This window comes from Mustela lutreola, chromosome 16, assembly GCF_030435805.1.
Source record: "Mustela lutreola isolate mMusLut2 chromosome 16, mMusLut2.pri, whole genome shotgun sequence".
In the NCBI taxonomy this organism is placed as follows: Eukaryota; Metazoa; Chordata; class Mammalia; order Carnivora; family Mustelidae; genus Mustela; species Mustela lutreola.
Genome location: NC_081305.1, coordinates 54886097 through 54896533, shown reverse-complemented (window position 1 = coordinate 54896533; position 10437 = coordinate 54886097). Strand labels below are relative to the sequence as shown.

At 49.7% G+C, this 10437-nt stretch overlaps 1 protein-coding gene across 1 annotated transcript; it reads right to left on the bottom strand.

The window, feature by feature from the left end:
• Positions 1–75: 75 nt before the first annotated feature.
• On the bottom strand, positions 76–9301 carry NAPSA (napsin A aspartic peptidase). Its single transcript, XM_059151083.1, has 9 exons — positions 9098–9301; positions 5711–5852; positions 5499–5622; positions 4943–5061; positions 4392–4591; positions 2867–2989; positions 2421–2565; positions 637–735; positions 76–429 (listed from the first exon to the last, which is right to left on the bottom strand). Exons 1-9 carry the CDS (start codon positions 9178–9180, stop codon positions 190–192), a joined length of 1275 nt encoding a protein of 424 aa, XP_059007066.1. The 5' UTR covers positions 9181–9301; the 3' UTR covers positions 76–189.
• Positions 9302–10437: the final 1136 nt, after the last annotated feature.

The window sequence follows — 10437 nt, the reverse complement described above, 5'->3', positions numbered from 1 at the left end:
CCGTACTGGTGTGAGCCCTTTTTTCCTTTCTTCCTCAACTCGAGAGAGCTGAACACTAATTTTTCTCTCCAAAAATCGTGCGCTTAAAAAATTTTTTAAAAGGGGGGGAACCCAGGTAGGGTCAATGTAAATAACGGGTTTTTACTGAGTAGCTAGTTATGCTTCGGCTACCACTCGGTGCGCGTGCGCCTAGCCAGCGCGCCAACCGGTGCCCTGCGCCCACCCGGGCCCGCCCCCTTGTGGTCCTGCTTCCCAAGAGCGAGCGCGAGCCAGCCCCACCCGGGCACCGCCTGTTAGGTTCCCGCGATCGAAGACCGCTACATAGGTCCGCAAGAAGACATCGCCAAGAATCCAGAGGGGCCCTGCAGGCGGAGGCATGTCCAGGGCCTGGAAGCCAGACAAGCAGAGGCGAACACCACCCCGAGCAATCTGCAGGACGACAAGAGAGGCCACTGGGTGTGTCACGCGCACCTAACCCTCCTCTTCCCGGGGAGCCAGAGCCTTGCCCCGCCCACAATCCCGGGCACCAGAAGTGTTTCTGTGACCCCCTCCTCAGTCCTGGTGATGTCTCACTCCCAGCTCCATCCTCTCAAATCCCATCTTACTGCATCACTCTGACTTGTTACGACCACCTACCTGGATGACATAGTCCTGGGCTGTAAGGTTAAACCAGACCCCACCAAGGAGAAAGGAGACTGGAGGAAGTGTTGGAATTTTCGAGCACTGGATGAGGTACTGAAGGAAAAGAGGAACAAGGGGAGTTGAAGGATTCCTGCTCTGCTTAAAGTAGATACTCAGAGCCTTGTGTGGTCAAGCTCTACTGCCTTCTCTATCCTTACTCACCACACACATACATAATCATTGCCACTTCCTTTAGGCTCCCTTTTGATCAAACCTTTTCCTCCATCTACTTGTAGATCAAAAAATGCTGACCCCGTGAGGCACACAGAGCCCACAGGTGTATTGCAATTGCCTAAGTGTTTCCAAAGTGTTTTCAAAATTATTTACCAACTGTACACCACAGTGGTACAGATTGTATCCTTGGAGTCCAGTGCTGTGCAACCTTAGACAAGTCACTTAGCCTCTCTGTGCCTCAGTTTCCAATTTGAAGGTGTTAGTTGATAGTAATACTTAAGAGATATTTTGTGAGAAATAAATGAGTTAGTTTGGAAGAATGCCTGACATACTAAGAGTGTTATTATTCATGAACCAGGAGGTTTCAAATAATGTTTTCAGCTTTCTCCAACAAACCAGATCTGGCTTTCCCTGCACGGAAATACTTAGCTGGAACTGAGTGGCCGAGAGCTGCCCTTTCTAGACTGATGGGGTACCTGCTCTCCCATCCCACCACCCCCAAGTCCTTAAGAATACAAGGCTAGGCTGTAAATATTGTAAATGTTTACATTTGGAAATGACTGTAATGTAAATGACTACCAGGAAGTCTATTTTCCGTAAAAACCAATAGTAATTACCTTGTTAGGAAGGTAAGGAATGGTGAGAAGCTAATTTTGAGTGTATATCTCTCTTGAGAGAGATGACAGCATCAGAGCATTGTTCCGAGTACCTTAAGTGGGTTGATTTATTCAATTCCACAACATACCTAAGAGGTATTAGTGACCCTACTTTAGAGGTTAGGAAACCAAGACCAAGGAACACTAAGTGACTTGTCCAAGACAGCATAGTTCTTACGTGGCAGAGCTGAATCCCAACCCCAGGCAAGCCACATTGAACCACTATGATCTCCCTGATTCACTTGGCTCATTATGAGCCCACATCCTGGATATTTGACTCGGATCCCCACAAACTGAGTTTTCTCTACCCTCTCAGCAGTGCCAAAGAAAACAGGTATAGAGTCACAGAAATCCTAACCTGGAAGGAACCCCCCCTGCCCCCCGGGAGCTACAGGGCTTCTTGACATAGAAGTGAGAGAGCAGCTTTGATGTAGCACCGTGCCCCCCACCAGGCCTGAAACTCTCTTGGCACAGCTTCTGTGAGCCTCCACTCTCCCATGCCTCAGGCTGCTCCTGTCCTGTCTCCACTTCTCCTTTGTGTGGTGTTCCCCAAGGCTGCTTCTGGGATCTCTTCTCTCTCCCAGAAAGGGCTCCCCTCTTCTGTGGCTGATTACTGTCCGGGGGCTAATGCCCCCTGACTCTTCCTGCGCTTCCTTCACACCTCCCCCAGACCCCGCCAGGCTCCTTAGGCTTCCCACTCCCATTCAGTCCTGAATAACCCCCCATCACCATCTCCTCCTGTCCAGAATGACTCGGCAGAGGCCTAGGTGGGGTCCTTGCTCCCTCCCACTAGCCCAGGCTGTTGCTCGTGATGCCCAGTGCCTTTTACCCTGCGATACCTCTTAACCATTTATTCCCACCCTTGGGCATTGTTTTCCATCAAATCCCTACCAGACACTGGGTCCTCACCTCCCCCAACAGCAGGGAGACTCCTCCAATGGCGGCATGCAGGGCCTGGATCTCCTCAGTGGGTCCTGTGATGAGGGATGTGCCCGTGTCCAGGATGGCAGCACAGCCCTGAGCACAAAGAGTCAGCCCTGTGCCCACGTTCACACTGTGAGGGGGCAAGGAGTAGACATTGGAGCCAGTGCCCCAGGAGTCCAGGCCCTCTGCCCTTCCTCCCTAGCCCAGCCTGTCCTCCCTCAGACCCAGGAATCCTGCCCCCCCCAGACCCTCCTCCCTCAGACCCAGGAATCCTGGCCCCTAGCCCCTCCTCCCTCAGACCCGGGAATCCTGGCCCCAGCTCTCTCCTCCCTTAGACCCAGGAGTCCAGGCCTCCAAGCTCCATTCTCCCAGGACACTGGAGATGAGGCTCTTGCCCATTCCTCCCAGACCTAGAAGGCCAGGTCCCTCACCGCTCCATGTGGATCTGCCAGTAGGCAGGGATCGTGACTGGCAAGAAAGTGAGGGGTGGGATATAGTGAGCTGGATCTGAGCCACCCAGTACCAGCTCTCCTCCATCCGCTGCCTTAGGATCCCTGTAGAGGCAAAGTACTAGCAATGTCATGGGTGTTTCCCTTGCTAGCCCCAGGAGGGGCCAAGGAAGGGAATTCCTGCCAAGGGAAGGTCTCCAGGTTCTAGGTGGGAGTGGGGTACAGGCAGGGCCTAGATGTTGCGACTGGGAAGCAAAGCAAGAAGTGAAGAGAGAGAGGACTGCTCTTGAGGAAGGTCAGGATTGTAGGGTCCTGAGGGTTTTCTGAAGTGAGGATGGGACTTCTTGATTTGGCTGTGGGAGATGGAATTTTGGGGGTGGAATTTAAGTGGAGCATTGGGGTTTGTGAATTGGCTCTGGCAGGTGTGACTTGGGTAGAAGTGGGGTGGCTTCCTGGGTGCATGGCGAGACCTTCTGAATTGAAGGTCTCATAGTTCAGAGGTGGTAGACTTCCTACTTGGCTGAGAGTGGGGGGAGGAAGGGCAGTGATTCCTGGAGGTGCAGGAGGAGAGATCTACACAGTGGGTTGACCGAGTGGGGTGGACATCAGGGTAACTGAAAGTGCACAGGATTTTATGCCTATGGCATATGGGCCTCCAGAGGGAAGGTGGGGACTTTCTGGATGGTGGGTGGAGATTTCTGAACATAAGGTCAAGCTTCCTAAAAGGTACCTGGGACTTCTTAGATTAAAATGGGTAGCTTAGGGCGCCTGGGTGGCTCAGTGGGTTAAGCTGCTGCCTTCGGCTCAGGTCATGATCTCAGGGTCCTGGGGTCGAGTCCCACATCGGGCTCTCTGCTCAGCAGGGAGCCTGCTTCCTTCTCTCTCTCTCTCTCTGCCTGCCTCTCAGTGTACTTGTAATTTCTCTCTGTCAAATAAATAAATAAAATCTTAAAAAAAAAAAAATGGGTAGCTTAGGGGAACCTGGGTGGCTCAGTGGGTTAAGCCTCTGTCTTCGGCTCAGGTCATGATCTCAGGGTCCTGGGATCAAGCCCTGCATCAGGCTCTCTACTCAGCAGGAAGCCTGCTTCCCCCTCTCTCTCTGCCTGCTGCTCTGCCTACTTGTGAGCTCTCGCTCTCCCAAATAAATAAATAATAAAAATCTTTTTAAAAAATAAAATGGGTAACTTCCGACTTCTGGAGTGCATTCTCAAATAGCATTTGGGTTTTCTGTATGGTGAAGAGGGGATTCCTAAGTTGAGTAGGTAGAGCATGGAGTTTCCTGGTTTGAGTTTGGAACGTGGAGCATTTAAAATGATGGTGAGTGTCTTTCATGGGTCTTAAGGTTGCTTGGTCAGTGGAACTTTTGAACAGGTATTACTTATATTGATTGGGTCGGTGACTTGGTGAGCGCAGGATGAGACTTCTTTTAGTGGGTAAGGGACTTGCTAAAAACAGAACCCACTTCCTGGGGCTGGGACTCATAGGAAGGTAGACCCTTCCCCATTACCTGTTGAGGTAGAAGGAGAAGATGGGTTTATCCAGTAGCCCCTCGTCCACCAGTGTATCCAGCGGGGGCCGAACTCCTCCGACAGCCAGAATGGGGAAACCGAGGCCCAGTACCCCATCGAAGTGGGCAAACGTGAAGACCAGGCTGGGCTCCCACAGAGCCTCTCCAAAAATCACTGATGCACCCTTAATTCCTCCAATCTAAGGACAGATGCAAATGAAGCAAGTTACTTCTTGGAGGACATTACCTTTGTAACCCTGAGATCTTGCAAATGAAGGCCTGAATCCCACATTTGGAGACATTTGAAAACAACTTCAACTGCCTAGGAAGCTTTGCTTCTCCACTTAAGAAGCCCACCCCTTTAACCAGGAAGCCCCACCCCTGCTTGAGAAACCCTGCCCCTTTTACCCAAGAAGCCCCGCCCCTCACTCCAGAAGCCTCATGCATTTGCCCTGGAAGCCCCGCCTCCTAAGGCACCTCCCTAAGCCAGATCATCTTAGACATTGGGGTTCTCCCAGGCTCAAGTCCTCCTGGGGTCAAGGGTCACGCACAGTCAGCTTGTCCTCACTCAGGATGCCATCTAGCTTCCCAGTTCCATACTGAATGGCAAACTTGGTCCCATTGGGTTGGAAGGAGCTGGAGGCTTTGGAGTTGAAGCGATGGTGGAACCCTAGGTTAGAAGATCAGGGAGGTGTCACTGGGGAAAGGGAATATCCTCAGTGCCTCCTGCCTCTGTGCCCTTGTCACCCCTGAAGGCATGTCAGAAGAGAAAAGTGCCTCAGAAATCCTTGGGAAGCCAAGAACCAGGCCTCCCTTCTCTCATCACCTCTGTTCAGCCTTATCATCCCCCATGAAATCTCACAGCAGCGGGGCACCTGGGTGGCTCAGTGGGTTAAAACCTCTGCCTTTGGCTCAGTTCATGATCCCAGGGTCCTGGGATTGAGTCCCACATCGGGCTCTCTGCTTAGCAGGGAGCCTGCTTCCCCACCCCCCCACCCCCCCACCCCACTCCTGCCTGCTTCTCTGCCTACTTAGGATCTTGGATCTCTCTTTGTCAAATAAATAAATTTAATTTAATTTAAAAAGAAAGAAAGAAAGAAATCTCACAGCAGGGCAGACTCAAGAAGTGGCATCTTATGGATGGAACCCAGAGGTTGGAGGAGCCAGTGTCAAAGACGACAGAGAAGTTTTGTGGGGGTGTCCCCAGTCCAATTTCCCCATAATACTGGGCCTGATGGCAAAACAGGAGAGAGGGGGAATGAAGAGCTTGGCTTCCTAAGTGGGGAGGAGGGCAGGGACTCTCTGGGGCCGTGACTCACATTCAGATAATTAGAGAGAGGTACAAAGACAGGCTTGTCCCCAGGGGATGGGGCCTCCAAACTAGGGGGCACTGCTGGCTTCCCCCATCCCCTCAGTGGGTTCAGGGTCCCACGTCCAGGGTAGACTCGGCGGAGAGGGATCCTGTTGGGGAGAACACTGACAGTTAGGAAACTACTCTTCCTGGAGACCCTCTATGACAGAATGTTCCAAATAGGATATAATGATAAAGCAAATGTCTCTATGGCCCTACAATAACTGTCATTACCAGAAACCCTACAATAACAACCTTCCAGGAAACCCAACGAAACACATATCAAACCATGATGACAAATTTCCCCAAAGACTTTATAAGAGCAAGCCATCCCAAACAGAGTTTCCCCCCTAGAATCTTTCAATAAGAGACATTCCAGGGGCGCCTGGGTGGCTCAGTGGGTTAAGCCGCTGCCTTCGGCTCAGGTCATGATCTCAGGGTCCTGGGATCGAGCCCCGCATCGGGCTCTCTGCTCAGCATGGAGCCTGCTTCCCTCTCTCTCTGCCTGCCTCTCTGCCTACATGTGATCTCTGTCTGTCAAATAAATAAATAAAGTCTAAAAAAAAAAAAAAAACTAGCCTTTGCAGAAACCGTTCCTTGCATGCTTCTCATCATGATGTGAGAGACAATTTTCCTTATTGGTGGGGGGAGAGGACAAGCACCAAATCCCAATTTCATTATTTATATTAAACTATGTTCCAGATAATCAAAGAGTTAAGGTTAAATGTAATTTTTTAAAAGATTCTTTTCTTATTTACTTGAGAGAGAGTGAGCAAGAGAGAAAGAGTGAGAACAAGTCGGGGAGGAGCAAAATAGGGAGAAGCAGACCCCTCGTTGAGCAGAGAGCCCGATGCAGGGCTTGATCCCAGGACTCCAGGATCTTGACCTGAGCCGAAGGCAGATGCCTAACTGACTGAGCCACCCAGGTACCCCCATTAAATGTAATATTTAAGAGCACTAGAATGAAGTAAAATGTTTAAATGACTCTGGCATTTCAAAGCATGATAACAAGATCAGAAATTATTGGGGAGAATGTTGATGAATGGGACTCTAAAATTTTAAAACTTTGTACTCCCTTTTCCCAACACACAAAGCTGTTAAAAAAGTTGTGTTTTTTTTTTAATCTAGGGGTAAATTATTACAGGTTATATGCCAAAGAGTTAGTACCTTTAATATGCAAAGAATTTTTACAAACAAATAAGAGTAAGATAAACAACCCAGCACTGGGGAGACAATTCGCCATGGTTCTCTCACATTTCCAAAGAGGGACTTTGTCAAGGATTTCCTTTAGTGAATAGCTTTGGGAGAAAGACAGTGTCTCCCTCTGGGGCAAAGAGCAAGCAGGTTTATGATCTACTATAAAAGGTTCAGTTTCCCTAAACTTTGGGTTCCTTTCCTGTAATATACCTTACTGCATGTGCAGGTCTCAGCCAGCCCTCTTCATCTCACCACACGGTAACTGGGGCTCAGAGAACTAGCAACCTGGCTACTACTGTTGCCAAGAGTAATAACCTGTCCTTGTCTCTGACCTGGGAGTTTTGTGTTTTCTATGAGCACCCATGAAATGAAACTGTGGCAAGCTAACTTCACAGTTCTTGATATCCGGTAGGAAAATAGGCAAAGGACATAAACAGGCAAAAGAAGTACAAACAAATAACATCCTTTTATGTTAGATGTTCAACCCCAGTAGTCGTCAAAGGAATACAAAGGACAGGAGTCAGAAACCTTTTCTGACCCTACAGACTGGCAAAGAACAACAATACTGTTGGCTAGGGGATTGTGAATTGATGTGGATTGATACAAACTTTCTGGAGGATGATTCATCAAGTATGTATCATAGGGCTTAAATTTGCACCCATTTTAGCCCAACTTAATTTCGGTTCAATGAGTTTCATCTATAGGAGATCACTGGACAAGTACACTAAGAGGTGTTTATGAGGATGTATCTAATTTTGAAAACTGGAGACCAACTAGCTAGGCCTTGGCTCTGCATGGAACATGCATAGAATGGAATCCATTCAAGCACTAAAAAGGAGAAAGTAGGGGCACCCAGGGTGGCTCAGCTCATGATCCCAGAGTTGGGATCATGTCCTGCATTGGGGCTCCTTGCTCAGTGGGGATCCTGCTTCTCCCTCTGCCTCTTTCCCTGCTTGTAGGCTCTCCCTCTCCCTACCCCCCCCCATCAAACAAACAAATGTTTATGTGGTCAAATTAAAAAAAAAAAAAAAAGGAGAAAGTAGCCCTCAATGCCAGTGGTTCTCAAATTTAGCAGGAACAGGAACCACCTAGAGCAGGAGTGAAGGGCAATGATTTTGTAAAAACTTAACCCGCCATTGGTGTCTGTTGCAACCACTCACCTCTGTGACTATAGCATGGAAACAGTCCTGGGCAACATGACTGGGTTTTGTCAAACTCCATAGCAGGATGAATTTGGCCCTTGAACTAAGTGTTTGCCAACCCCTGACTGAGAGGTGAAATTCAGAGCTTGTCCCTTCTGATTCACTAGGTCCAAGATGGAGCCTGAGAATTTGCATTTCTACCAAGTTCCTGGGTCATGCAGATGCTGTTGGTCTTGAAATGATTCTGAGAATCACTATCCTTTGCGCTGGCTTGGGAAATGGCCATGAGCTTTTTGGTTCAAAAAGCAGGTTAGCAAACATCCTGTGCAGTAATATTTTTGTCCTGTTCTTAGTCACTCCTTGGAGCCCTGCTCCCTCCCTCACATCTTTGCCCCCCATGACTCAATCTTTGAGAGACTCAAGAATGTCAAGTGGGGAAAATGTTTCCTGGAAGAGGACCCCCAAATCAAGAATTCTAGGGGATGGGAGAAGAGAGGAGAAGAAGTGAGAGATTGGGGTGTGGGGCACCAGAGGCCAGGGAAAGGAGGAGGTCACTGGGATCCCCAAAACTGGACTTCTTGAGACCTAAACAGTTTGGAAGATGTGAGTCTAGGGGAGTCACAGCTCTGAGTCTCCAAGATCTTGTTGGGTTGGGGTACGGGGAGTCGCACGTCTGGAGACCCCAGTACAAGATCATCAGAGCTCAGGGTGGGATCTGTGTGGTCCTCCCAAAACTTGTCTGGAGACAGGAAGGACAAAGGAGTCCCCCAGTGCAGGGTCTCAGGGTTGGAGGAACTTAGACTGAAAGGACTGCCCTCTTAGGACCTAACAGGGTGGAACCCTCCCACCCCCTGCCGGGTGAGAGCCCGGTTTGGAGATCTATGAACCCAAGAGATAGGAATCATAAGTCTTGGGGTGCTAGGCTTGGGAGTCACTGAACTGAGGGGCCCCAGACTTAAAGGGCAAGAGGGGGAGGAGCCGTCCCCGGTTTGGGGTGGTGATGGGGTCCCCGGTACCGGATCAGCGAGGCCCGGGCGGGCTCCACAGTCAGTGGCGGCGGCGGCAGCAGCAGGAGCAGCAGCAGCGGTAGCCGGGACATCTCTAGGGACCGGGTGGAGACCCATGCATTTTCTTCCCCCAGAGTCTCCACCCTGTGCCCCGCCCACCTCCGGGGTTCGGAAGTGACCCGGGCCCGAAGGCTCTCTGGGAGTGAGGGGGGGACGGCGGACGCGGGTCGGGAAGCTGCTGGTGTTTTTGGAGGGATGTGTGGAGTAGTTCTGTGGGGTCGCCAGAGAGGGTCAGCTTGTGTCGCCGGCGCGCCTCACTCCCAACTTCGGGGGTGGGGAGGGGCGGTCTCCTGCAGGGGGCCTCCCCCACCTCCACTCAATCCTTCAGCGGCTGTCGCTCTTATCTGTGACTTTCATTTCACTTCACTGTTCCGAGACTCATTAACCGCAAGAGTTTTCTTGGGCAGGAGAAGGGAGGGCGGGGGTGGGGGGGTTTGTGAAGGATGTGGGGGAAGAGGGAAGAAGGTTAGACTAGAGGGTTTCGTCCCATGATAAGTGGGACCCTGACTCTTACCGGTTTATTTGGAAAATACTGAAACACATGCACGCCAATAAAAATAGTCCATAGCTCCATGACCATGGAAAGAGCATAAAAATAATTGGCAGCGTCTTTGTCTCTGGGCCTGCCCTCTTTTTCACTGACTAAGCCTCTCAAATATTAAATGAAGATCAGAAAAATCTACTGAAAATGCAGATTCCTGGGCACCACTCCCAGGGATCCTGATTCCAAAGTCCTGAGACAGAGCCCAAGAATCTGCATTGTTAGCCAAGCCCCCTGATCAGGATGCTGCAAGCATTTCTGAGGAACTATTTGATGTTTTTGGTTTTCTAGCTTAGCTCTGCAAATCAATATCAGCTTGCACGTTTTTTAAAGTAAATAGAAGCAGACTGTACTTATTTATCAGTAACTTCTGTTTCTTTCTCTGCACTCAACCATATACCTTGGACTTTAAGAAAAACTTTAGAGGTAGGGTGCCTGGGTGGCTCAGTCGGTTAAGGATCTGCCTTCAGCTCAGGTGACGATCCGGGAATCCTGGGATGGAGTCCCACATCCGGCTCCCTGCTCAGCCTGGAGTCTACTTCTACCTCTCCCTCTGCCCCTCCCGCCACATGCTCTCTCTCTCAAATAAATAAGCAAAATCTTTTTTTAAAGAAAAAATGTAGATGTAACTTACCTATAGTAAAATGCACCAATCTTAAGTGCACAGCACTATGACTTGATTTATTTTCCCTGACAAATTATGAAGATAGCAATATTGAAGCAATAGCAAAGTTGAAAGAATTGTATA

Bases quoted from the DNA above. Each gene is read 5' to 3' on its own strand.
- NAPSA (XM_059151083.1), bottom strand. From the start codon at position 9,180: ATGTCCCGGCTACCGCTGCTGCTGCTCCTGCTGCTGCCGCCGCCGCCA. The intron at 5,853-9,097 runs GTACCGGGGACC...TCTCCCCAACAG, and splicing joins GCCCGGGCCTCGCTGATCCG to GATCCCTCTCCGCCGAGTCT. The intron at 2,990-4,391 runs GTAATGGGGAAG...TTGCCTCTACAG, and splicing joins TTCTCCTTCTACCTCAACAG to GGATCCTAAGGCAGCGGATG.